The 27505-nt window shown below is 43.0% G+C and overlaps 1 protein-coding gene across 1 annotated transcript; it reads right to left on the bottom strand.

The window, feature by feature from the left end:
- Positions 1 to 2120: 2120 nt before the first annotated feature.
- Positions 2121 to 26261, bottom strand: CUNH8orf58 (chromosome unknown C8orf58 homolog). The gene is made up of 8 exons (XM_089538198.1): positions 26236 to 26261; positions 21669 to 21757; positions 9122 to 9786; positions 6142 to 6306; positions 5198 to 5393; positions 4818 to 4930; positions 4047 to 4171; positions 2121 to 3441 (listed from the first exon to the last, which is right to left on the bottom strand). The coding sequence occupies exons 1-8, from the start codon at positions 26259 to 26261 to the stop codon at positions 3339 to 3341; spliced, it is 1482 nt and encodes a 493-aa protein (XP_089394324.1). The 3' UTR covers positions 2121 to 3338.
- Between the last annotated feature and the right edge of the window lie 1244 nt (positions 26262 to 27505).

Genomic DNA, 27505 nt, shown 5'->3' with positions numbered 1-27505 from the left:
CTCTCTACAACCGATACATGATCTCTAAGCCATAGCAATAGCAGCTTCATTTATATACTGCTTCATACCATTCTAAGCAGTTTACAACAATCTGGGGACTCATTTTAACAACCTCAGAAGGATGTAAAGCCTGAGTCCAGCTTGAGCCCTTGGCTGGTATTGAACTCACAACCTTATGGCTGCAGTGCAGGCATTTAACTGCTGCCCAGCCAGCGCTCCTTAAGTCCTTAAGTAGTATTTACCCACCAACACATGAACCTACTCCAGAGTTTTCTTGGCAAGGTAATGTGCGCTTTTCTTTTCTGACGTATTTTGACCCTTATGCAAATCTATTTTGGGGTTTTCTTGCCAAGATTTGTTCAGAAGAGGTTTGCCATTTCCCTCCTCTGAGACTGAAAATTCCTTTTCTCCTAACCTTTGTGCTATAGCCGTCCCTCCGCACCTTCAGTCCCTGTTGTCCTCCTCCTTGCTGGGTAGACAATCCCTCTACAGTTCCTGCTATACAAACACTGGCCACCAGCCCACAAAGACCATTCCTTTCTTCTATTTAAACATCCCTTTCTCCAGATCCCTGCAGCCTATTAAAACGTAATGCGGATCAGGAGAGAGTGCCGCAGCTCCACAAGTCAGCAGAACAGATACCAGATGTCCACATGTTTTCAAAGGTCCAGTGTCTCTGTTTCCCTCTTTTCTCGTTGGGGAAAAGCCTTTGATCTGACCAGCCAAGTCTAACGCTCAGCTCTCTTCGCTCGCCAAGGTACCCACCGAAATGGGAATCCAACAAACCCGGCTGTTTATTGCACATCAAAGAGAGAGAGCAGCAGGGGTGCAGGAAGGAGAAGAGAGTAGTCACATCCAAGGAGCCTTCTCTATGCCAAACCCCAGGCTGTGTTTACAAAGGGGCTGCTGCCAATGCTCAGAAACAAAGCACAGATCACACTCCAGCAAAGAACTTCAAAAGCAGTCCTCAACTGATTGACAAGACATCCTTAGGTTAGTTTTTCTCCATCCAATTCATTTCTTAAGCGCTGGAATGCAGCAAAAGAGAACAGAATGTGAACACAGCTCCTTTCCTTCGCCTAAGATTCTGGCCTCATACACTAAGTTCCCATGATGCCCATAAAAAGCAAATCCAGTTGGGACATTGGTCATTTAGTTCAGTATTGATCGCACTACAGGTGGGCAACTTCTGGAAGATGTCCTTATAGAACTCAATGGACTTGAAAACCCATCATCCCTATTTGCCTGTGCTGGCTATAGCAGATGGCAATTGTCATCAGCAACATTCAGAGGCCATAAATTGCTCAATCCCAGTGTAAACTGAGTGGAAGCAGTGCTCCAAGGTTTCAGACAGAAGGCTTTCCCAGTTCTACCTGGAAATGCTGGAAACTGAAACTGGCACCTCTTAAAGACCAAACAAGTGCTCCAGTGGGAGAGCTAGATTCAGTGTGTCAACGTATTTTGTTTATATTTCCCATACATGATTCTCCTTAAAAACGAGGCATACGTACCTGTGCACCTTCCATGTACATGCAGAAGAACCGGTGTTTCTGATGCTACAGTAAATGCAACTCTCAGTGGGTTGCAGCAATGTCCAGACAAGGTTTGGCAAACCCTGGTAGTTGACCAGCCTGGATTATGACAGTGGTTTATAAGGATGTAACCTAAGATCCTCTCCATGCACATCCCAGGATGAAGATCAACATAGGAGCACACATTTGTGTAACCCATGTGGTGAAAGAGGACTACTTCCCCATTTATAGGGTATTCAAATACACTTGTCGTCCAGCAAAAAACTGAAATTAGGAGATACTTATGGGATAAACTGGATACACATGTAGGATCAAGCTCTCATTTATGATCCTGGTTTGCAAGCAATCTTTGTCTTGAAAAAGCAACACTTCACTGTATGAAAGAGGAAAGGGCTGAAATGCAGTTAAAAATGCCACGCATCCGCAAGGAGGAGGAAATGTCATACAGGCAAATTTCCCGCCACCACTTTCAGTCTTGAAATAATACAGTCTATGAATGAATTCTGCTGAATGTGTCAACCTGGCTTTTGAGAACGCTTCACCGCCATTTCCAAAGCAGAATGTTTAAAAAGTCTGCAAAAAGTTTTATTTTCTTTTTTCCTTTTAAGTCTTGTGCATAAATGCATTTCTATCTACATACAAAAACATAGGTGACCATAAGGTCATATAAATATACAGGATTCACTTCATCGGTGAAGTTATATGGCTGTACGCATAGGAGAAGGAAGTCTCTGTACATTGTTTAAAGGGAGGGAATAAAGGTAGGGAGAGCCAATAAGTTATTTCACATTTCGTGACACAGGGATTTCCTAGTGGAGATGTAGTAACCATTTTATGTAAGCAAACCTAACCAGCTAATGTGAGAACAGCCTCAAATCGAAGGAGATTTGAACCATGGTGAGAAAGCATCTACCTTTAGGAAAATGCATACCAGAGAGGAATGCTAAGTGAATTATCTTTGGGAGACTGGTTTTTAGGGGACAGGTCCAAAACCAGTTTTCTCCAAAGGAGCAGCATCAAGAAGATCTGTCCCAAACACAGTGCATTTAAAAGTGAAGTGGATGAGGACTAAACAGAAGTGTTGTGTGCCTGTATTAATACACCTACCTGCAAAAAGTGATTTGCAAATCAGAACCCAGCTCCACTTAAAATGTACATTAATGAAAAATAAACAATGGGTTGAACCAGCAGACATTAGGTGGATCTGGTTCAAAGTGAGCTGGCAAAGCATGGTTTTCAGAGAACCTGCTGTGCAATAACCATGGTTTGCATCGGCACCAAAGGTGGAGCTGGGTCAAAGATGACAAACCATAAATCTGAAGGACATGTGTTTCCAATAACTGGTGGCTGCAACCAGGTTCCCTCATAATCACGGCTTGCCAATCCACTGTGAACCATTACTGTGTTTTGGTGCCTGCGTTAATACCTATGTTTAACATCAGGCAGGAGAAATTTCTCCAAAGAGGAGAGAAAAAGACACACATGCTCACAAGGTTTACTACCAGTCTGCAAAGCTGAGTTTGCAGGTAGCATCTTTAGATGTCGATGGGGGAAGAGAGATGCCATAGAAGTTCAAACATCAGGACACATCTGGTTTGCTAAGAGAAAGGACTGTGAGTTCCCAGCCTCTCTTTCTCAGTCACAGAAGGTGGGGCTAGTCTCTCACTTCTTATCTGAAAGTCTCTCAAGTCTTTTTAATCCTCCATCAAAAAACACTGGATCTTGATGCGCAGGTGAAGAACAGGACAATAATCAGTACCGACTTGGCCTCTGCAAATCTTTCACATCTCCAAGGGGACTTGAAGCTCACCGGATGGAAAGGTGTTTGGAGTGGCGCTTCTTTGCCCCCAGAGAGGGCAGAAAATGTCGCTTGTGTTGAGATTCTTGTCTGTCGAAAGCAATGTCTGCTCTGTAAGAGAAAAATAAGGAGGAAAGAAATCAGGTTGGAGAAGCTATCCATTCCATGGAATGTTTGTAAGTCAGGCCAGTTATACATCCAAAGTACCATACAGTTATTAGCAGAGTTTGTTCCCAAACTCTGGGGAAGCTGGAAACAAAACTCAGTTAATTCCCCATTTTCCACCTTTACACAATAGTATGGGCTGTTAACATAATATTACATAATGACTGGTTCCATCAAGCATCATGACAGGTGTCGGGGCATATAATCGCACAATGGTTTGGAAAGGTCCTGGGCTTGTCTTCTGCCTCCTGCCCCAAGCACATTCTCCTTTATAAACCAGGTGTGCATAACTTATGGCTGTCCAGTTGTTCTTGGGACTCCAGTTCCCAGAAGCCCTAACCAACATTGCTACTGCAAAGAGGTAATGGGAGCAGCAGTCTGACAACACCTATAGGTGACACATTGCCCACTTGTGGTGTTTAAAAAGTCCAGGTTGGAAGAACCCACAGAGGACCCCATAACTTCCCCTCCATGGGTGGAATGGGAGAGAGGGGCACCCTCAAAATCTGATCAAGAGACTCCAGTGCCTCATCCCCAAAGCAGCAACTTACCCACACTGCCTTCTGCTGCTGCTAGATGTGGGTTTGCAAGGAGAACTTGGTTCATTGGTCCGCACAGACTTCCTTTTCATCCTGTTGATTAGCACTCTGACTTTGCTCCAGTGTGAATGTTCATTCTGAAAAGAGGCAGAGGACGGAGATAGTGACCAAATGGAAAGTGAAAAGTGGAGGCAGCCATAGTAGTTATAAAGTGGAATAATAGCACTATTAGTGTTGTGTGATATTGTAGGAAGATTCTTAACCTGCATAAAATCTCCATGGGCAATATGAAACCAATGACTTGACCTTCTGCTTGTGATGTTACTGAAGTGCAGAAAATGCGGGAGAAGATACATAACCCGCCTGCCTGCTTCATGATGCTTATCATCCCAAAAGTCTCTTTAAGCAAGGACATTGTTGTTAACTGCCATCAAGCCAACCCTATGAAAGATCTCCAAGTCCACCTATTATCATCAGTCCTGCTCAGGTCTAGCAGACTCAGGGTTGTGGCTTCCATGACTGAGTCTATCCATCTGCAATACAATCCTATTCCTGTTGCCTTCTACCTTTTCAAGCATTATAGTCTTTTCTTCTATTGAGTCATGACTTCTCATGATAGGTCCAAAGGATGACAGTCTCAGTTTAGTTCTATGGAGACTTCAGACTTGATCTGGTCTAGGACTAATTTACGTGTCATTTTACTAGTCCATGGTATTTTTTAAAACACCTTCCTGTACACTTAGAAATAACTAATTTATACCCCAGCCGAAGTGTCCAGCCTACCTTGATCTTTATGCCCGCCGGCAACATACGAGAGCCACCATCCAACTGATCCAAAAGGCTAGGAGAGCTGGCAAAGTGAGCTGCAGACTTCCTAGAGCAGTCGGGCCTGTTCCCTGTTGGAAGAATAGGGGTTTTGTTAGCCCAAGACAATCCTGCATTTTTAGGAACACTGACAAGTGCCCTGCACCTTTTGGATTACCTGTATTTCCATACATACATATACACAATGAGATATCTTGGAGATGGGATCCAAATCTAAACAAAATTTATGTACACGACATCTTACACATATATCCTAAAGATAATTTTATTTAATATTTTTAATACTGTCGTGCATGAAGCAAAGTCTGTATCGGGCCTTTGTTAGATCGGTTACTCACCAAGGTTTCGGGCTGGGCTCCGCAGCTCCCGTGTATCTGAAGCAGAACGTGCCCGAAAGTGATGGGGATGCCAGGCAGCTGGTGAATCGACCTCCCTCTCTGTCTCTTCCTCCATTTCCGAAGCTGCTGGATTCTCCGGCTGGGGTCCTACTCTCGCCATCCCAGAGCCTTCTGACGTTTCTTCAGAAAAGCCCTCCTAGGGAACAAAATGGTATCAGTTGGAGAAAAGCCATTCCCAGAACGTTGGAGGGATGCTATTCAGCTGTAAAAAGGGTAGAGTCTATATGAAGACTTTGAAGTCAGAGGCCCTCAGGAGTATGGATTAAACCACAAAAGTGATGAAAGTGTGGGGATGGCAGCTGGGAACCTGCAGTATTATATACCTATTATGCAATAAGTTATATCACTGACTCTCAGCCTAATCTAGGCCAAAGGGTTTTCATTGGGATAAAATGTCAGGGGAAGTGTGAAAGGGAAGGAAAGAAGAAAAACCATGAATCCAGCTCTCAGGAGAAAGGGATAAAAGCACAAAACAAACAGTCACATTAACACAGTCCCTTCCAGTTACCTCCCCCAAGAAGACTAGTGATACTATTGACTAGTCTGTTTTCCTATCCTCCAGTTTCCTACTTTTTAGAAGATCTCTTCTATCTACAAAATGCATTTTGGTGGGATTTTGTTTCTAGTAAAGAAGCCAATGTGGCACAGCGGTTTGAGTGTTGGACCACGACTCTGGAGACCAGGGTTTGATTCCCTACTTGGCCATGAAACCCACTGGTTGACCCTGGGAAAGTCACAGTCTCTCAGCCTCAGAGGAAGGCAATGGCAACCCCCTTCTGAACAAATCTTGGCCAAAAAAACCCGATAGGGGTTGCTATAAGTGGGAAATGACTTGAAAGCACACAACAACAACAGAATAGCTTAGGGTTGCAATCTTTTCTTACATTCTCTAATTTCTGAGCCCGGATCTGGCACTCCATCATCTTTTGCTGATGTTGAAGCCGCAGGTTGGCTCGCTGCAGGTGGGCAATCTTCTCCAGCATCTGACAGATGTGCTCCAGGTACCGCAGACCCTGTCCAGGCATGGCAAGTGAAGGGTCATCCAGCACCTAGAGAAGGAACCATGACAAGACATCATAATATGATAACATATGATCAGTCACAGCCAAACACAGTGAATCTGGAGTCAAGGGAGAAGTAAGTAAGGGGGATGGTTGCCCCAACAGCAATATAATAAACCACCTTTAGTACTCAAAGCAGTGTCGAACTCAAGACAGCTGTACAGAAAGAGAAAGAATGAGTATATAGACTGAGCATGCTTCTGCAGTGAACCAATAGATTACAAATACTGTAATATCCACACAAAGAGTGAATATTAGCATCCACACAAAGAGTGGATATTAATATCCATGCAACACACGAATATATGGGGAGTTTGCAACACAAACATGGCATTTTCCTGATCTTTAAATAGTCACTCATAACCAAACTTTCCTTTGCCAACCCATCAAAGGACAGTTCTGGGTTGCCATCAGAACTTGGAAGAATTAGGGTTTGGACTACACCTCCCATCCCCTAGCTACCTTAACTAATACTGGAAAAATACTGGAAGTTAATAGTCCAAAAATGTAAAGTTCTCCATTTGGTGACTAGAGACATTGGGCTTCCATTGTGCCCTTTGAAATACAATTTGGCAGGTAGAAGCCCGCGAAATAGGACACACATCCCCAACTGCTTCCTCGCCCAAGTCAAGTGCATAACACTCAAACTCAGCCAAGTTATTTTGGCACATGCTGTAGAAAATCCAGCAAGAACCTCTCCCCATTCCTGGCAGTAAAAATACAACAACAACAAACTTACTAGCAAACAATTTGTTGCCTTTTTGTGACATCCAAAATCCACAGCCTCAAGCAAGCAATGGTAGGACTGGCCTTTCATGGCACCTAACACAGAGGAATTTCACACACAAACACACAGAGTCCAGTAACACAATTCACAGCAACCACACAAGGGCATTTACGCAGAACCTTCATGGAAAGGACTGTTGCAAAATGCTGGTTTTTAACCGAAATATGTTCCATGCCTTAAGGCCACGGTGACTGGAGGACCCTCATCTCCCATACACTCCTGCTCATATCCTAAGATCACTGGCAATGAGCGAGAACCATCTGAAAGCTTTTTTGTATTGAAATTCAGTCAACGGCTACTCACACAGACCCTTTCAGTGGTAGCCCCCAAATGTTAGAATGTCCTCTCCAGGACAGTTTGCCTGATATTTGGAAATATATGATTTTAACATTTCTTCTTATGGCAAAACCTCCATTTTCTAGTCTGGAAGTGAGCTTGGATTGCAGAAGATGATTCAAGACTCCCATATCTGTTATTGTGTGCCTTCATGTCATCTCTGATGTATGGCAACTCTAAGGCAGACCTACCATGGGATTTTCTTGACATGATTTGTTCAAAAGAGGCTTGCCATTGCCTTGCCCTGAAGCTGAGAGCATATGATTTGCCCAAGATCATCCAGTGGGTTTCATGGCCAAGCTGCTCTCCCCAGCTGTAATCCAGCACTCAAACTATTACAACACACTCGCTCTCAGGCCCAGATATACTAGATGCTAATGTATTGGATATATAACATCACCCTGGCATTGCCAGGTAGGACTGGGAAAGAACCTAAACAGCACTGCCAGATAATCTGATTTAGTCCAAGTATTGCACTAAATACAATACTAGTGTATTCTATTCTTTCTGAGTATTCTTTATGGAGTCACGGCAAGTCAAGAAGTGACTTGAACACACACACATTCCTATGAATCATTTTAAACTGCCCCTCTACTCAGATCAATAAAGACTCGAAATTTAACTTTTTGGGGAGGGAGACCATACCTCAGTGGGCGAGCCCATGGTTTGGTTGCAAGAAATCCCAGATTCGAGCCCTGTGAAAAATTGTATGAAACCCTGGCGAGTCATAGCCAGCCAGTGCCAATGATACTGGACTAGTCTGACCCAGAATAAGGTTTGACTCAGAATAAAGCAGCTTCCTATGTTCCTAACTAGGTGTGTTAATAGCTATTTAGCTAACTAGAGCACATATGAATCAAGTGCTGAACTTAAAAGATTTAGCAGTTTCACTACTACCCTCCTCCGAAAACAGGTTCAGGTCAGAGAAGGAAGGGAAAAAAAGAGATAGACAGACAGAGCACTCTCTACTGTATATTGATTAATTTTTGTGTGTATGTGTGTGTATAAGTTTCTGATAGGTGTATGTATGAGTGTGTATCTATGTATATATGTGTGTGTGCCCCTGTTATTAAAGGCAAGGACATCACCACATTCCAGAAAGAGGCAATTACTCAAGATATCATCATAAGGCGGAATAAATACTATTTCCCATATGAAACTGCCCCACCTAGATAGTGGGAGGGGAGATTAGGTCACAGCAGGAAAGCATGATAACCTCAATGCCAATCTGCTACCTGGCAGACTCAAGTATGCTCCGTCAGTCACAAAAGTCACTTTTTTCTGCCACAAAGCCCATTTTAGACCTGTTCCTTCCTTCCTTGCCTGCGGCTGGGGTTGTCAGAGTGAAAACTGGGGAGGGCTTTTGTACCTTCAGTGGCTGTCTAGAAAGAGGACTTGCAGCTAGTGTTGCTTGAACTTCTGTTGAAATGCCCTCTTCTAAGACCATTAAAGGTACAAGAGACCACTCCAGTTTTCATTCTACACACAAATGTTCCATCTTCAAATACAAGGGGAATAAGAAAGAAAGGGGGAATGCCCATTGAAAAAGATTCTAGGAAAAGCCAAGCCACACCAAATGGCTAAGAAGATCCTATAAAATTCACGGAGTCGCCATCAGTTGACAGGTGGCTTGAAGGCACCTACGCACCTACACACACCCCAATCTTTTCTCCCACTTACCTGTTTCTCTGTGCTGTGCTCTTCTGGAGTGCTGGAGCCAAAGAGCGGTCGGTCATCTATTCCATTGGCCATGTCCGTAATCCCATCAACGCTTTCCATCTGGGACAAGTGATAGCACTTAAGCTCTTCCAAATCCATCAGGCTACGGGGCCGTTGACTCGGTGGCCGAGGAGAATGGCTAGGCAAGCGGTGCTTTTGTGACCGTTGGACCACCTGTGCCAATTTCTTGCTGATGGAGAGACTGCGTTGATAGGTGCGATCGTGGACAGGATCTGGTACATCCTGCCCTTTCTCTTCAGGGCAGCTCTGGTGGGCAGCTGGAGGTGAAGAATCCTCTGTTGATGGTTGGAAGCCATCCAGACAGTCCAAGGAAAAGCTTTTCTCAGAACCCACCGGGGTAGAAGGCGAGTGGTCATTGCTAGCCATCTCCACCCCAGAGTCCTCCGATTCGGATTTGAGGAGCCGACCACTGCTGGGCAAGAAGCTCAGCTGGTGGGGTTCATCTTCTGTTGGGGAGCCGGCCTCGGCCCATCGATCCACCTTGTGGGTCATCCCGCCGTCCAGCTCCAGCCTGAGGGACATCTCTGTTTGAGGATCCTGCAGCTTCCGGTACATGCTGACCGACGTTAATACCACGCAGCTCTCTCCCGATCTCCAGGCACTAGCTGAAATTGAGAAAGGAAGCATGGACGGGTAAGGAAAGGGCCACCCCCATTTCGACAGAGAATGAAAGCCCAGCACCTGAAACTAGGTAAATACAGGGCCTTACCTGCAAATAACTCCACCCCAACCCCTCCCCTTCCCAATGCACCCGGAGAAAGAAGACGGTTGACTCCTGAAGAAATATGCCCGCTTGCAACAGACGCATTCCAAGAATATTCCTCATGCGTGTGTGATTCAGGCAGGAGTTGGCTTTCTCTTCAGATAGGGGATAGCAGCAAAATAACTTGTACAGAAAGGGATTACACAGGGACCTTGGGCTGGCATGTGTCACCTGCCACTAACACTTCTCATTCCAGACTCCTTTCTCACATGGAGCCAAGGAACAACTTTCTTTCTTTCTTTTTCTTTCTTTTTCTTTTAGTCAAGAGACTAATCTTCCAGGAGCTACATGCAACCCAACATGGGCAGACACTAACTATTTATCTATTGCCCTTGTTTCCTCCCCAGATCAAGACTGGTTACAGCCCTGAGGTTTCTAGGTCAAACCCTGAAACCTAGAGACAGCCCTTGGTGATGTCATTAAGATTCATGCATTAAGTACCATCTGCAGCTTGTCATTCAAAGACATACAGAGAAAATATAGTTTCCTGTTTGGAAAGTAAGACACAAATCTTAAGCTATATGGACTGTTTCCAGAGCAAGGTGAAATGGGGGCATTATTCCTTCTCATTATTTAGGCAGATGGGATAAGGAACATTTAATCTAGCCCATTCGCTTTTAGCCAGAGCAGAGCAGACGGTGAGCCCTGGCACTACAACTGGAAGGGAAAGAGAAAGCTAACTATATAAATACAGACCTTCTGGAAAGCCTTTGCAAGTTGCAGCAAGAAATCAAATAATTCAGCATGACCAGGAGAAATTGTGGGCGTTTTAGACCCAAACAGTAACTTTCCCAAAATGTGTTTAGAACCCTGAATAGTTTTCCAACCTCCTCAGAGAGACCTGGAAAACCATAGTCCTTGTTACACACCAGTTTTTAGGCATGGTTTATTTTATATTATATTTTGCTGAAATGCTTCCAAGCAATTTGACCACAGGTTTCCTTTCTCCGGGTGTTTTGGGTCCAATCCAGGCTGGGGTGGGGTGGGGGGACAGGAATAAACTGGAACATCCAGTTTACATCCTGGCTAATAAAAGGCCTCTCCGAAAACAGCCCCGGGGGACAGAAAACAGGACAACATTGCAGGTGGAGGATTTTGAGCGAAATAAATGAACAATTGGGGAAGCACTAAGAGCCCTGCGAGCCTCAGAAATAGTGGCACTTGCCCAACCCAGAATGTCTGAAATAAGCCCAGTACTCCAGACTTCCTTCCTCAAAGCATGGATGGATCCTGGGAAGATAAAACTACAGGAGCAACATATATGGCCCCATGAATTCAGCCAGCATGGTGTAATGGTTTGAGTGTTGGACTACTTCGGAGGCCGCTTTTCAAAGCCAGGAGCTTTCCGACCATGAAAAGCAGCCTCCAAAGCACAACTGGGACCTGGGATGCAGCTTTTATTACAGACCATACTGGCCCAATGGTGAGTCCTACAGCCAAGGGCAAGTATACCCACCAGTGCCCATCACTGAATTTACATTTCACCTCCTCCTGCCATGAACTTGTTGTGTGCCTTCAAGTTGTTTCCGAAATATGGCAACCCAAAGGCACAATTCATTGGAAGACAATAATGCTAAGGAAGGTGGAGGGATGTAGAAAGAGAGTAAGGCCACATGCTACATGGATGAAATCTAAGGAGGTCGCGGGTATGGATTTGCAGAGCAGTGTTGGACAGGGAGTCTTGGAAGTGTCTCATCCACAGGGTCACCATGGTTAGCAAGAACAAAAGGCAAACTTATCATGGGGTTTTCTTGGCAAGATTTGTTCAGAGGTGGTTTGTCATTGCCATCCTCTGATGCCAAGGTCACCCAGTGGGTTTCATGGCCAAATGGAGAATGGAAGCCTGGTCCAACGCTCAAACCACAAAGCTAAACTAGTTCACCTGGTGTAAACTAGCAGGAGTTTAAGAGTGGTTCTCTCCCGTTGTCCCCAACAATCTCCCCTACAAGCACCAACCAGACCCAGACCTGTTTAGTTTCCACACTGTGACTGCATCAAATTCCTTTGGACCACACCAGCTACAGGCTCCTGGGGTAATCTCCAACACAGGAATGTTCAGTTCTCTGTTCTGTCTCTTCAGAAACATGCAATTTAGGCCTTAAAAGGCAATTCCTAAGCCTTGCTGTTTACAACAATATGGATGTTTTCTGTTTGAGTCTCTTCCCCACACTTCCCTTCACTGGACGGCACAAAGATGCCACATCCGGCTGGAATCCTATACTCCCTTTTCTAAGAGTACATTCCAGTGAATTCAAAAACAACAACCTTCTCAATACTCTCATGAAGAGTTGCTCTGTGATTCAGGGACCTGTGTGTGCGGCAACATGCAGCTTCTATCTTGTTATTATCTTGTTTAAATGCCAAGCAACCAATGCTACCTGCACACCAAACTTTTTTAAAAGATGGGACTATTCGTTTTCTAATTTCCCAACATTTCCTTTAAAACACAAATATTTTGAAATCTGGAAATGGGGGGAAATGATTTATTGCAATAAACAGTAATGCTTTAATACTGTGTCTGTCTGTCTTGCCTTTCAAGCCACCTGCCAACCTATGGCAACCCCATGAATTTTTAAGGTTTTCTTAGTAAGGAATATTCAGAGATGCTTTTGCCAGTTCCTTCCTCCAAAATGTAGATTTGTTGGTGTTCTCCATCCAAGGACTAACCAGGGATGACCCTGCTTAGCTTCCAAGTCCTGATAGGATCTGGTAACTGAAAAGACAGAGACTTATTGATGGTCTACTGCAGATCACCCCAAAATCTACCTTCCGCCTATCCCATCTCAGAGATCTAATAATCCGCCTTATTTTGCAACAGGTTTTCCTCTTCTCTCATTGCTTTCCAGATCTTGGGATCACTTGGGTCAGCGGCAGAACATTTAGCCACTGTTTTCTAACATCTACGTCAATCATAAGGCACAGTCTGTTTCCTATCCTTATCTAAATGATCCTGATAAGCCAGACATTCCATGATATGGTCTCCAGAATGAAGGGCCCGGTTTCTGGAAATACAAGAAAGCTCCTTCTGCTATAGACACTTCTTCAAGAAGGCAATTTTCCATCAATATAATAATCATCTATGTGACAAGCCTTTCAGATGTTTGAGGTGCAACATTCATGCAACAAGAATTCCTGCATTCTGATCTCTATTTCTGAGAAAACGAAGCCATTTTTCAGATCATGCAAGTACTTGTCCTCAGTTTAGCATGCAAGCACACCTACAGTGAATTTCCTATGCTTTTTCTGTCCATATATATATCAGATGCAGGCCCATACAGAGAATGAACAAATGGCTCTAAACCCACATCATTCCAAGTACTACAGTGGGGGAAGGAAACAAGGGATATCTTTTTGTTCAGATCTAGCCTGCGAAAGGGACAAATTCCTGCAATAACTGAAACAGTTGCTTATTATTTCTCAACTTAACTCTTCCTCCCCTTCCTGTGTTGTCTCTTATATCAACGGTAAACTCCTTGCTGCACGGATCTCTGCTCTTATAGTGTTGCATTTGTTAATGACATCCTGCAAATAAATAATCACAAATTAACCAGGAATGCACCAAATTAACTTTGTGCCAACCTTCACTAAGGGCATATGGATCTTACATAGAGAGTTACCCTCTCTGTACCACTTTCTTCCTTGTAACACATGCAGAGATGCAGTGTTTTTGAAAAAATGTTTTTGAAAACCCATCTGTTTCACAGTTTTTTTTTAATTCAGTGTGTTTTATTCATTTTTGCACTCTGAATATGGTTTTATACCGTCTGAAAAGATACAAAGGAATCCCAGTATAGGCTGAGTCTGTTGTTTTATCATTTCTGTATTCTATCTACTCTGCTGTTACCCGCCTCGATCCCCAAAACGGAAGAGGCGGGATGTAAATAAATATTATTATTATTATTATTATTATTATTGAATTTCTCTTATCCAAAATACTTGGGACCAGAAGTGTTCTGGGTTTCAGATTCATCATCATCATCATCATCATCATTATCATCGGATTTTGGAGTATCTGTATTTGCATATATGTACATAAAAAGATATCTTGGAGATGGGATCCATGTGTAAACAAAAATTTCATTTACGCTTCATACACACTTTATACACATAGAGTGAAAGTAATTTTGCACAACATTTTTAATTGTGCATGAAACCAAGTTTATGTACAACAAACCATCAGAAAGCAAAGGAGTCACAATTTGTTTTCCCAGTTAAGTCTCAAAGGTGCTACTATATCTTTTAATGTCAAAACAGACTCATATGGCTATCTCTGCGAATACCACTAGGTTGTTCTTTTTAATATCCTGCCTTGAATGGACTTGATCCAGAAGGTTAGGTAAGTTAATAAAATGCAGGGGTAGCTGTGCTGGCCATTTAACAAATACAAACAAAAACCCAACATTGTCCATTTCGGTTGACCAATAGAAGTATTGCTGATGGATTTTTGTTTGTAGTTATAGGCTAAGTAAGTTAAGTAACAGATAATAAATAGTTAAGTAAGTGAAATAAGACTCTAACAGTAATGACCCTTCCTCTCTTTGTCTGTTTCTTCTGGCATCCGAGGAACATAAACACAAACATATCTCCATCTCTTATCAGCCTGTCTGGACTGTCCAGCGAAATGTGGAAGAATGCATTGCCCAAGGAGAGCTTTGCAGGAGCGAAGCTGTGTTGCCTGCCTAACTATTTACTTTAAAGAAAGGCAAAAAGCAGGAACGCATCTGCCATCACCTTGCAATTTGGAACATATTTGCAACCAGTGAAACCAGTACAGCTTCATTGAGAAGTCCCACTACAGAGAGACCCCTCTACTCTTCTTCAAAGCCAGCCAAATGTTTAGTGTGGAAGATTTGGGGGAGGAAGGGAAGAAACAAGACTCGCTGTGGAAGAGCGGGATTGTTTGATCGGCTCCCAAGTGAGCAGCTGCCAGATGGCAAAGCCTTTCCAGATAACACAGATCCACAATTTCAGCTCTTCTTCCTCCACAACAATAATATACTTATTTAGTTGCTGTGTACCTTCAAGTCATTTCTGACTTACGGCAACCCTAAAGAACCTACCCTGAGGGTTTTTAGGCAAGATTTGTTCAGAGCTTGCCATTGCCTTCCATTGAGGCTGAGAGTATGTGACTTGCCCAAGGTGGGTTTCACGGCCAAGGTGGGAACGGAACCATGGTCTCCAGAGTTGTAGTCCAAGACTCAAACCATAAAATAATAGTTGTCACCCCCGAGCGCAAGCGCATTGAGTCTTGGGGTGTGTGTCGAACGTGGAAAGTGTACAGTGAATGGTTTGTATCCTCCGGATGACTGGCTTTGCATGAGAGGAGTTCTTCCAAAATAAGGTATGACTGGTCTTGGTCACTTGCCATTGCGCAGTGTAGCCAAGCTTGTCTGTCATGTCCATTGTGCTTTAAAAATGTGGGACAAAGGTAATTATAGGGCCTTGGAAATCTCACCGAACAGCAGTCCAAGAATTCATGAGCTGCGCTGACTCTGGGCCAACTTCGCAGGGAGCAGAATCACATGCTCAAAGGTGTATTCTTGGAGTATGCTGCAGGTGCATGGCAGGGGGCCCATAATGCAGTTGTAGCACCTGGGATCCACTTTGATTGCTATTAATACATTCATGTTTGCTGAGAATTATGTCAAAGAGAGTTCTAGTACTCTCCTGTAACCTAAGAGCTCTCTGGCAAACAGATCCTAAGTACTGCAGTTAACCAAACCTCTGACAAAGGAACTCCTTCTTCCAAAGTCATTTCATGCCTCCTCGTCCCCCTTTCTTTTTTGTCCTCCATTCAGGGATTCTCTAACTTTAATCCTCCATGTGTTTTGGACTTCAACTCCCAAAAGCCCCAGCCAGCTTGATCCAAAAGTCAGGAATTCTGGGAGCTGAAGTCCAAACCATCCAAAGGACTAATGTTTGGGAATCCCTGAGATGGTATTGTTTTTAAAAGAAATCCACGTGAAAGAAATGGAGACACATCTCCAAGTGCTCAGTGGATGACTACATAGGAATTAAATTATTTCACTAACTGTTTCTAGTTACTTCCAAAGCTTTCCTCTAACAGGTGTTTCTAGAGGCATATTGAAATTGTAATGCTTTTTGTTCCAAAGGAGCCAAAAGGAACAGAAAGGTCATTAGCAATGCAACAGGTAACCACAACCAATCCTGCTTTTGAATAATACAATGAGCAACAGGAGCAAATTATTTCTTTTTCCAAATCTCTGGTTTTACTATATCACCATAAGGGTTAGAAACCTTATCTATGAATGCAGTTAATTTCTGAACCAGATTATAGCATATTCCAATTTTGCCAAATAAACCCAGGCACAACAGAATCATGTGCAAAGGCCTGCAAATGAACAACAGAATCAGGTGCAACAACAGCCCTGCAAATGCATCTCTAAAGCATTTGGATCCTATTTTACAGTGAACAGTCCTCAGTTTGAAGGACTAGAGAGCTCAGGATTAGTTTAAAGATAAAGGATGCTAAGAAGACAAGAAAGCAACTATGTGAGTTAGCTACAAGTTGCAGATCACAGACGCTCCAAAAGACACACCAGCCTTATCCAAATGCAATGCTTATCAGAATGTATTTTGTGAAATCACTGTAAATAGAAAATTAACACCTTTAAGAGTGACCTAGGGAAAGTCACACTCTCTCAGCCTCAGAGGAAGGCAATGGCAAACCCCCTTCTGAAGAAACCTGCCAAAAAAACCCCATCATAGGTTCACCTTAGGGTTGCCATAAACTGGAAAGGACTTCAAGGCACACAACAACAAATGTTCTGCCCCATCAGCCTTTTTGTTGTGCTTTGGTTTGGCCTCCTCTTGTATGAATTTACAACACAAAGGTCCACACTTAAAAGAGGAAACAGAATGTAAAGCAAAAGCAATTCCTCCCCAGTACTAACAATAAAAGAAGGGAAGGCAGGAGCCTGGAGTAGCCCATTAGCAGCTAACAACCTTCTTGAGAAGTAATCTGAGCAAGCCTACAAGTCATTTAGTCAAAGCTTTCCTCAGTACAATGAGATGCCTTTCCATTCCATTTATTTTATTTCCATGTGTCATTTTCTTTGCATCTAAAAACAAAAAAGGTGAGTATTTTGTGCAAACCTGTGCCTTCCTCATTCAACTTTTGGTGTGATCTTGGAGTGACTATCTTATCCAATCCATCTCATCAAGATGACCCCTCTCTCCTTTTAAACTCAAAACAACTGTACAGTCGGCACTCTGGATTCTGCATTCATGGCTTGCAAATACTCCTCCAAAAATTCCATAAAGCAAATTTTGATGTTGCCATTTTATATAAAGGACCCCATTTTAGTACCCGGCTGTATATAATGGGACAGGAGCATCCACAGATTTGGGGTCCTGGAACCAAACCACCGGGAATACCAAGGGCCCACTGTATTTCTCTATCACCCCAGTTCTGTTCTTTATTCTGGAGCACTAGTTCTGAAAACTAGTTTTGCAATCTAGAGCTGGAGAGAAAATTTGCCAGATGGTGACCATAAAATGAGCCAGATGCACCATTACTTGTTAGCATTTTTTAAAAGGGGGGGATACATGTTGCTATGTGGTTGCGACCCCCTTCCAATGCAAAGCCCTTTGTGGGCTGAAGTGTCACACAAGGCATCCAGGTGAATTCTGCTGCAGAGCAGCATTTGCCCTGAAGGATCCGTAACTCTCAAGAATGTTAATATTAGAGCAGAACTGGCTTTCCAAGTTTGGAGATTTATGTGCGAAGGGTGGGGGGAAATAGAGTCCCCAGCATGTTACCCCAGCATCTATTTTTTACAACTGCATTAACAATTGTTGTTGTTGTTAAATGTATTAATATCCCATTTCCCCCCAAAATTGGGACTGAAAGTAGCTTTCAATTATTAAAAAAACATACAAAAAATGAACATTGAAATAGAATTAAACTATTCACTTATTAAAATGTACCCCAACCCCCCAGGAAAAAGAATAAAATGTAATTTAAAAATTAAAGCACTTCCCATCCTATTCTATTGGGTGACTTTGGGTGAGTCACACTATCTCAGCCTCTAAAGAAACTTGCCAAGAACTTGATAGGTTCGCCTTAGAGTTGCCATAAGTCTGGGATGACTTGACGGCACACGACAACCACAAACGTGTGTTCAGTTGTATAGAAGATTTTGAAGCCCCTATTATGACAATCCTGAGCAACACCTCCAAGACGATCCAAAAATGCAGCTGGTGTTTTGAATCTCTTCCTCTCTCTCTCTCTCTCTTCCAGCCGCTTTCTCCAACATGAGCAGGTCTTTTGTAAACCTAATGGGTCTTGTCTGCTCAAACCATCCCAAAATACCTTGGACTGCAAACTACACTTTAGTTTGGCATAAAAGTAAAATGGACAGCATGCAAAAAATACACTGTTGATAGGATCATCTACTTTCCCTCCAGCTACTATAGGGACTGCAGATTAAAAAATAAAATTATATCATGTTTGATACGAATTTCCTATTTTCTGCTTTGACCCTTGTCTCCATTACATAGGAATTACCTTGACTCCTCACCAGAAAGTCATCTGCTAAACTAAAGGATGGACTCTCCTTGATCTGTTAAGTGAATGAAGTGACACAAGGCCTTCAAGCTTTCTTTGTGCCGCTTTAGCAGAGTCAGAGAATGAAGAAAGTAAGGAAAGGATTAATACTTTGTCTTGCTAGCAGCTTAAATGGCAAAAGGTGTTTGCAAATTTCTTTTGCATTTACTGTACAGTTAAAAGCTACATTTGCACCTTTTGTTCAACCACCATGGATTACAAATTGAACCTATGCAGTCAGAAAGAAGCACCATCAGGGTTAAAGGGGCTTATAGTAAATACAGAATTGTAATAATGGCCTATTTTACAGATATAAAATTGTTCCATAAATGTTGAAGTCATAGGCAGAGGGACTATTCCCCTCTCCCTGTTTTTCTGTTGTTCAGAAACAAATAATTACTGGGGTGTTAAAATATAAAAATGCTAGATTGGTAACTTTGTGCCTTTCAGCCATCAAAAAATGCAAAGGCAGCTTTCAAAAGAATTTTGCAAACCTTGAAACTATCACCAGTCAAGTCACCTTTTAAGCTGTTGCCATTCAAGTTCCCTTGTGGCTTTAGGACTGTATCATTGTATCATGTATAATTTAGTTTGGCATGAAAGGATAATGTTTGGAATATTAAAGTCTAACTAACCCTTTAGTTTTGCTAGTTTATGAGGATCAGGGGTTAAAAACATTGTGTGTATTCTAGTTCTTCATAATGTCAAGCAGCCATAAGGCACTCCTTTTCCATTAAAAAGAATGCAGAAAAGGAAACCAAGCCCAGAAATGCAATGATCTGACATTGGACTATTGTCTAAAAACTCTCTTCTTACTTACTTTTTAGAAATAGAACTCTCCTCTTACTTAATCTTTACAAATAGTTTGGAAGGAGTAGATATATGAAGTAGTGAACCAGCGTGGCATCATGGTTTGAGCATTGGACTATGGCTCTGAAGATCAGGGTTCGAATCCTGCCTCAACCTGGGTGACTATGGCCAAGTCACACTCTCTCAGCCTCAGAGGATGGCAGTGGGAAACCCCATCTAAGGAAACTTGCTAAGAAAACCCTGCGATAGGTTCGCCTTAGGGTCACCATAAGTCGGAAACAACAGGACGGCACTTTTATGACTTGTTTATTTTGGATGTTTGTATCGACAGTGTCACTTAACTGCAGACTTGCCCACATGCAAAAGACATGTGGGCTATAAGTATGTGCGCCCTGGGGACATGCCTATGGGTTCTTTTGAAGCCCTGGCTATAAGGGTTATGAGTATCAGCTGCTCCACTTAGGCTGTTTACTACACGTCATCCACCCTCCAAGCAACACATTCATCCATCTGTCGGGGATGCTTTGACTGAGAGTTCCTGCATGGCTGGGGGTTGGACTGGATGGCCCTTGCGGTCTCTTCCAACTCTATGATTCTATGATCTTAAATCAACATCCCTGAAAGGTTTGCTGTGAATTGCCATAAAGCCAGCTTCAGCGAAGGGCAACCCTATGAATGAGAGACTTCCAAGGCATTGACAGCCCTGCTGAGGTCTGGCAAACCCATAGTACAGCGATGGCGAACCTATGGCATGCATGCCAGAGGTGGCACTCAGAGCCCTCTCTATGGGCACATGTGCCATCATCCCAGCACAGAGTTTGCCAGAGTTCGTTACTAGAAAGCCAGAGGGACATGGCACTTTGCAATAAATAAGTGGGTTTTGGGTTGCAATTTGGGCACTCAGCCTTGAAAAGATTCACCATCACTGCCATAGTAGGTGAGTTTTGCCAAAAGTCCCTGCAAGGTATGTATGTGTATGTATGTGCCTTCAAATAACCTGTTCGCATAGTGACCCCATGGCTTTCATAGGGTTTTCTTAGGCAAGTGACACAGCTTTAGTTGCCATGGCTCCATTAATCCTACAGTGCAGATGCAGCCATCAAATGCCAGAATTGCAGTGCTATCATGCCACTTCAATTGCTATGGTTGCATCCTGGGGAATCCTAGGGTCTGTAGGAGAGCCAGCTGGTGTAGTGGTTTGAGGGTTGGATTACCTCTGGAGACCAGGGTTCAAATTCCCACTTGGCCATAAAACCCACTGGGTGACCCTGGGCAAGTCACACTCTCTCAGCCCCAGAGGATGGCCATGGCAAACCTCCACTGAAAAAAGGACAGGTTTACTTTAGGGTGGCCATGAATCAGAAACAACTTGAAGGCACTCCACAACAAGGACAACAACATCTCTTTTTAAGACTTGGTTGTGTTTTTATGTTAGAAGGGAGGGTTGGGGATTTTGGAATTTTTAATGCATTTCTCTTTTAATGGTATGTTATTTTATTGCTGTCATCTGCTTGGATTCCCTGAGATTAAGCAGAATATAAATATTATCATCATCATCATCATCATTATTATTATTATTATCAGAAACGACTTGGTGGCACACAGTCACAAGAGGCAGAGGAAAATGCAAAGAAAGAAAGGAAGGAAGGAAGGAAGTGAAAATGTAAAAAAATGAAAGCAACCCCCCCAAAAAAAGGCAAAAAATGCAAAAAAGCAAAAATAAGAAAATGCAAAACATTTGCAAAAAATGAAAAGGCAAAGCAAGAATGAAAATGTATGCAGAGAGATCTTGTGGCACCTTTTGAGATTAACTGAATCTGCTTTCTTTCAGTGAGTCTCAGGGGTGCTACAAGATCAGTCTCTACATATTGATTCTTCAGACTAACATGGCTATGGCTTTGAGAAATGAAAATGCAAAAGGAGAAAAAATTAAAATGCAAAGCAAGGATGAAAATGTATGCAGAGAGATCTTATTGCAGCACCTTCGAGACCCACTGAAAGAATTCTTCTTTCTTTCAATGAATCTCAAGGGTGCTACAAGAAGATCTCTCTCTTCATACTGATTCTATACAGACCAGCAGGGCCAGAGCTTTGAGAGATGGACATGCAAAAGAGGAACATAACATTAAAATTAAGAAAAAGCCCAGGGTTAGGAGTCCACCGGAGGGAAAGTGCAGCAGGGAAAGCTGGAGGAGAGCTCTCCAAGTTTTGCAGTGTGTGCCTGGGATCCCCTTGAGGTCTCTTCCAAGCCTTCTGATTCGATGATTCCCCGAAGGGATCCTGGCCTTGAGCCCAGGAAAGACCCTCTCTTGCCCCCCCCCCAAGGAAGGTGGGCAGCTGCTTACCTTGGTCCCAGGTGGGCTCCACCGAGAAGACGCGGCGCCTCCTGAGCATCTTCTGCGGCAAAGCTGCTCTCTCCTGCTGCCTCTGGATGCTGAGGAAGGAGAAGAAAGTCTGGCCTCAGGGCTGGCTCTTATAGAGGGAGAGGCTGGCCAGAGTCAGACCCACACTCTCTCAGACCCTCCCAGGACCCCAGATCCTCCCCTCCAGCTGTCTGACCCACATGGGCTTTGCCTTTGCAGTCCCAAAGGGCCACTTGCATTGCATTTTATTTTTGCACTTGCTTTTTCCTCTCCTTGTTCTTTCTTGCAAAGAAAGGAGGAGAAGCTGGGAGGGGAGCCTTAGGAGGAAGAGGATGAGGAGGGTCTTTCCCCCTTCCCTGGCTTCTTTGCACCCTGAAAAGAAAATTCATTCTTGGGTTGGGTTTTTCTTTCAGTGAGTCTCAAGGGTGCTGCAAGATCCCTCTACAACTGATTCTACAGACTAACATGGCTATGTCTTCGTATTCTTAACTGCAGTCTGTTTTGGATCACAGCAAACCTCCTCTGAACAAATCTGGCCAAGGAAACCCCATGATAGGCTCACTTTAGGGTCGCCGTAAGTCAGAAACGACTTGAAGGTACACAACAACCCCAAAGTACAAGAAGGACTTTATCAAAGTGACATCTGAATCCTAGCCTGAATTGAACCACCCCACGAGCCTTCCCCCTCCTGGTCTCCTCCAGTTACTTTGGACTACAAATCCCATTATCCCCAGGCAATGTGGAGGGTGCCCAGTTAAGAAAAGGTTGCTGTAATGCAACATTCCCCATCTTTGCACCCCGCAGGGCTGGTGGATTACAATTCCCATCATCCAAAGTCAAGCAACACATCTGGAGGGCACAAAGTTTTTGCGGGGGATGGCTACCATACTGCAACATCACTAACTTTATTTAGTGAAAGAAAAGCATCTAGACCAAGGATTTCCAGACTTCAGACCTCCAGATGTTTTGGACTTCAGCTCCCAGAATTCCCGGTCAGCCTGGCTGGGGCTTCTGGGAGTTGAAGTCCAAAACACCTGGACAACCAACGATTGGGAACTAGTGGCCTGCTTCCTCTGGCTCAACCCCATTGTGGTTCTCAGGGCCACCCAACATTTTATACATTTCTACTCAGTGGTAAGCACCATTAAGTTCAATAGGACTTACTCCTAGATGTGTGAGTAATCTGTAGGACTGCAGCCTTGGGGAGACAAGAGAAGCATAGCTTAACATCACTGTTTCATAAAGCATTTCTTTACCATCTCAGTTCTTCTTGCAATGGAGATGTTCTCATTCCAATAGGAATGGCAATGCATGCCCTAGCAAGCAAGCTGCTTTTCTCCCCCGGAGCCTCTGCTCTGATCTGTTTTTTTGAGGGACATAGCATTTCTTGCAAGAAAAGATGTATTTAGGGCTGGACCTCAGGGCCCAAATGACTGACAGAGACACACACACACACATCAGAAAGAGGAGCAATGAAAAGCACAGGCATTGGCACCTGGCCCAGAACAGGATTAGCTGTGTGCTTAGAAGCCAAACAAAAACAATACAGGATTAGTAACAGGTTTAGAAGGCTCTCTTACGCCCCCCAAAATCAGTATTCTGAGATTTAACAGCCCAAAGATGGGGCAATCCATGGCATCCTTTCTTCACTACATACCTTGGCATACTTTCTTCCTTGCACCCTCAAAAGGTTGGTATTCTAAGATTAAACACCCCAAAGATCTGACCATCCATGCCATCCTTTCTTCACTACATGACTTCTTCCTTGCACTCCAAAAATTGGTATTCTGAAACTGAACATCCCAGCAATCTGGCCACCCATGGCATACTTTCATCCTTGACTCCCAAAAGGTTGGTATTCTGAGATTAAACACCCCAAAGATCTGACCACCCATGGTAGCCTTTCTTCCCTGGACCCTAAAAGTTGGTATTCTGAAACTGAACATCCTTACAATCTGGCCATCCATAGCATACTTTCACCCTTGATTCCCAAAAGGTTGGTATTCGGAGATTAAACACCCCAAAGATCTGACCATGCATGGCATCCTTTCTTCCTTATGCCCTGCAAAAGTTAATATTATGACTGAATATGGTTTATGTATTATATGTATATGTATTTCTACATATGTTAAAGTATACAATAAAGTAATATATAAAAATATTATTATATTATATATTTATAGTAATATTACTTGTTGCTACATTTCTTCTTATTATATTACAATATATTACTACCTTGATTTTTGTTGCTTTTGTGTAGCTTCAAGTTATTTCCATCATGGCAACTCTATCACAGGGTTTTCTGGGGCTGAGGGGGTCATCCGGTGGGTTTCCATGGCTGAGGAGGGACTCAAACCCTGGTCTCCAGAGCTGTGATACTAAATATCGTACTTCTTATATTATCCTATGCTATTGTAAATATATCTTTTGCATAAGGACCACAGGAACAAACCCCTTTTAAGCCTTAAAGTAATGATAGGGCTCTGGCGGAATCATTCATGGAACTACCAGAAGAGGTTGAAGATCAATTCTACTCATGAGCTTCAGCTATGAATTAATGCACATCAACATCTAAAACACTCCCCCATAAGACTATCACATCCAGGGTCTAAAATTGCTACTTGCATCACTTACGGTAAAAACACATGTGCTGTGGCTCTGCCATAATGCAACGAAACCCAGGATGTATCATTTCAGTTGCAAGCAGCTTTATCAGTGCAATTGCTAACACTTGAACAGCAGCCATTTACAGCTGATCCTGTTTAGCCCTGAGAAGTTTCACCTGTTGTTTTATTTTCACAGCGGTCTTTTGTTAAAGGGCCAAGGACAGATCAGGGAGGATTGTGTGTGTGTGTTTTCCAGGACAATTGTTAACCATGGCTATAGTGGTGCTGGAGCTCCCAAATTCAAAGAATTGTTGCATATACTCCTGTATAAGTCTAGAAATTTGGGTCAAAAATTGATCCAAAAAGCATGAGTCAACTTATCCATGGGTCAATGTGAATACTGTACTTTAATTCTTATGAATTATGCCTGATGAAAGGCAAAAATATAAACCCATTTCAGGTCCTCGTAAGTGGGAAACAACTTGAAGTCCCAAAGCTTTTTCCAAACTCAGCATGCATCAGCTACCTTTTCTGTATGTATAATAATGAACGGCCAGAAGGAGACAAGAGGTCAGAAGTGAGGTTATTGTACCTGTAAAAGGATCTCCCTGATGGAAATGAGGACATCTGCTCTTGCTTTGAAGGCCCGGAAGTCACACCTGGCCATGGCAAGATAAATGAGGATTAGGAACCCAAATCCGTTTTAGCTAAACCTGGCCACATCCATCATGGCTTAATCCTCCAGCTAAAGGTATTGAATGAATTCACACAATGAGAAGTGTGTTTACAAAGCAAAAAAAGGTAGCTCTTTGGTTATACATATCCAGACTTTGGAGCTCCTACAGGGAAATATCTAGTATCAATTTTTCTTTTCTATTTGCATGCAGCATTATTGTGATCCCTTTTTTTCTTGACCAACGCATTCCTTGGATAGTTTAGTAGCTCTGTGCCTCACTCTGAACTCTCACATGCATTTAAACAGCATTATTGACAAGTTGCTTACCTTTCCTTCGTATTTACTCTATCTTATTTTAGGCAACATTTTCTTTCCAAGGTTATGAAATACAGCTGGCCAGAAAGCAGGCCTGAGACGTCTGGACTCATTGTTTTTCCTAATACAGAGAAAAGAGATTTCTGGGATGCAACTAATCCTGAATTGTAAGCACGCAACTAATCCTGAACTGTTGTTGCTTTGTATGATGGAAGGCCTGAGGACAGCAAACTGGCACGTCAGATGTTGTCTGTGACATTATCAACCCTAGGAAGCCTTAAAGGATCAAGCCTTTGACGATTTAATTCTACTTGCAAAACCTTTTCTGCAGAGAGGAATCAAAGAAATGGGCACATTCCCATGTTTTATGTACCTCAAACTCTTCATCCTCTTTTGACATTCCTTTTTGGTGATGCCTAACATCCTTCTACTAATGTGACTCCTTTGTTTTAGGAGTTCCAGTTAAACTGGAACTAGTCCTTTCTGAGTCTCCTTGTACCAGTCACACTCTCTCCACCTGATCTACTTTGTAGGACTGTTGTAAGGATAAAGTAGGAAAGGCAAGAGCCATGTATACTTTAACTCACTGGAGGGAGAATTAAAAAGACATAGCCATGTTAGTCTGGAAAACCAGTCTGCAAAGGGATCTTGGAGCACCTTTGAGTTGGTAGCATGAGTTTTGGTAGAACCGGGTTTACTTCTCAGGTTCCGATCTGAGCAAGTAGACGCAACTCTACAAAAACTCATGCTACCAACTTCTCTCTTTCAGTTAGTCCCAAAGGTGTAACTAGGGGGGATGTAACAAACAAAAGCATAGACAGCATTACAGACTTGAGTGCAGCAATGCAAATTGGGATTAAATATTATCCCCATATTACAGGGAAGGGCAAACCTAAGAGATAATAGCCCGGTAGGACTTTGCTAAGATGCAAACTGAAGGCCGTCTTAATACCTCGCTGTATTCTCCTCTGCTACCATATTGCCTTATCGCAAATTCCAAGGACTGCCTGATAACTGTGGCATTGCATCTGTCACAAGCCAGTCCAAGGTTTAGGGGGATTTGCTTTAACCGACCTCTTGAACTAGATCCTTAACTGCATACGAAACTCCAGCAGCCCAGTCAAGGAAGGACGTGCCAAGAAGCCAAGCCAAGGGGATTAGCCGGCCCAGGAGAGGAAAATAAGAAGGAGTTTAGGAAGGCAGGTGGGGCTGCCCAGGAAAAGTTCCATTCACTGAGTCATTGTCTCCAGAAGGCTTTGTGGAAGGGAGGACAAGATGGACCTCCATCCTGATGAGATCACATCATATGTTGACATATGAGAGACATTTGTCCCCATGATCTGGCAGCATCAGTATGACCTGTCTGGGCTGGAGGAGGGGAGAAGGTGTGATTGTCATTGTTAACTGGCGTCACATTGACTCCAATGTATGGCAATGCTATGAGAGACCTCCAAGTCAACCTCTTATCAACATCCTTGCTGAGGTCTTGCAAACTCAGGGCTGTGGTTTCCTTCATCCACCTGTAATGGGGTCTTCTCTTCCTCTTTTTCTATGCCTTCTACCTTTCCCAAGAATTATTGTCATTCCTAGTGAATCATGTCTTCTTGTCATATGTCCAAAGTACAACAGTCTCAGTTTAGTCGTTTTGACTTATAGGGAGAATTCGGCCTTGATTTGCTCTAGGACCCATTTATGTATCTTTTTAGTAGTCTAGGTTATCTGTAGAACTATCCTCTAGCACCACATTTCAAATTAAGATGATTTTCTTCCTAATCCAGTTTTCATAACCATACATAGAAACTGGAAATATGATGGCATGGTCAAACGTGACATTGGTATTCAAATGCTCTATCTTTATACTTGAGGATTTTATCTAGGTCCTTCATAGCTGCCTTTCCAGTCTTCTTCTGATTTCTTGACTGCAGTCTCCATTCTAATGAATGACTAAATAAATATTATTAAATAAACATTTAACTATTTCATTGTTTTCGTTCTCTACTTTAAAGTTACGTGCATCACCTGCAGCCATTATTTTTGCTTTCTTAATGTTCAATTGTAAATCTTCCTTGACTTTCTTTCCCATCTCCTTTGTCCTCTTCCAACTTCAGTTCCTGCAAATTGAGTTCAAAGTGCAAAAGAAGCTCACAGTCAATAAGAATCAGAACCTGGCCTTTCCCAAAAGGCTCCGGCAAAAGCAAACTGCTGCGGCCTGTTTTAAATTT

This window comes from Sceloporus occidentalis, unplaced genomic scaffold, assembly GCF_023333645.1.
Source record: "Sceloporus occidentalis isolate IW3139 unplaced genomic scaffold, rSceOcc1.0.p SCAF_9, whole genome shotgun sequence".
NCBI classification, from domain to species: domain Eukaryota; kingdom Metazoa; phylum Chordata; class Lepidosauria; order Squamata; family Phrynosomatidae; genus Sceloporus; species Sceloporus occidentalis.
Note: the sequence above shows the minus strand (reverse complement) of the source record. Positions and strands in the feature narration are given on the sequence as shown.

What these genes read in the sequence shown, in the direction of transcription:
- CUNH8orf58 (XM_089538198.1), bottom strand. Translation starts at nt 26,261, where the DNA reads ATGGTAGCAGAGGAGAATACAGCGAG. An exon ending in GAGCCCAGCCCGAAACCTTG is followed by an intron (nt 4,931 to 5,197) that starts GTGAGTAACCGA and finishes TTCTTCCAACAG; the next exon opens with GGAACAGGCCCGACTGCTCT. An exon ending in CGGCGGGCATAAAGATCAAG is followed by an intron (nt 4,172 to 4,817) that starts GTAGGCTGGACA and finishes GCCTCTTTTCAG; the next exon opens with AATGAACATTCACACTGGAG.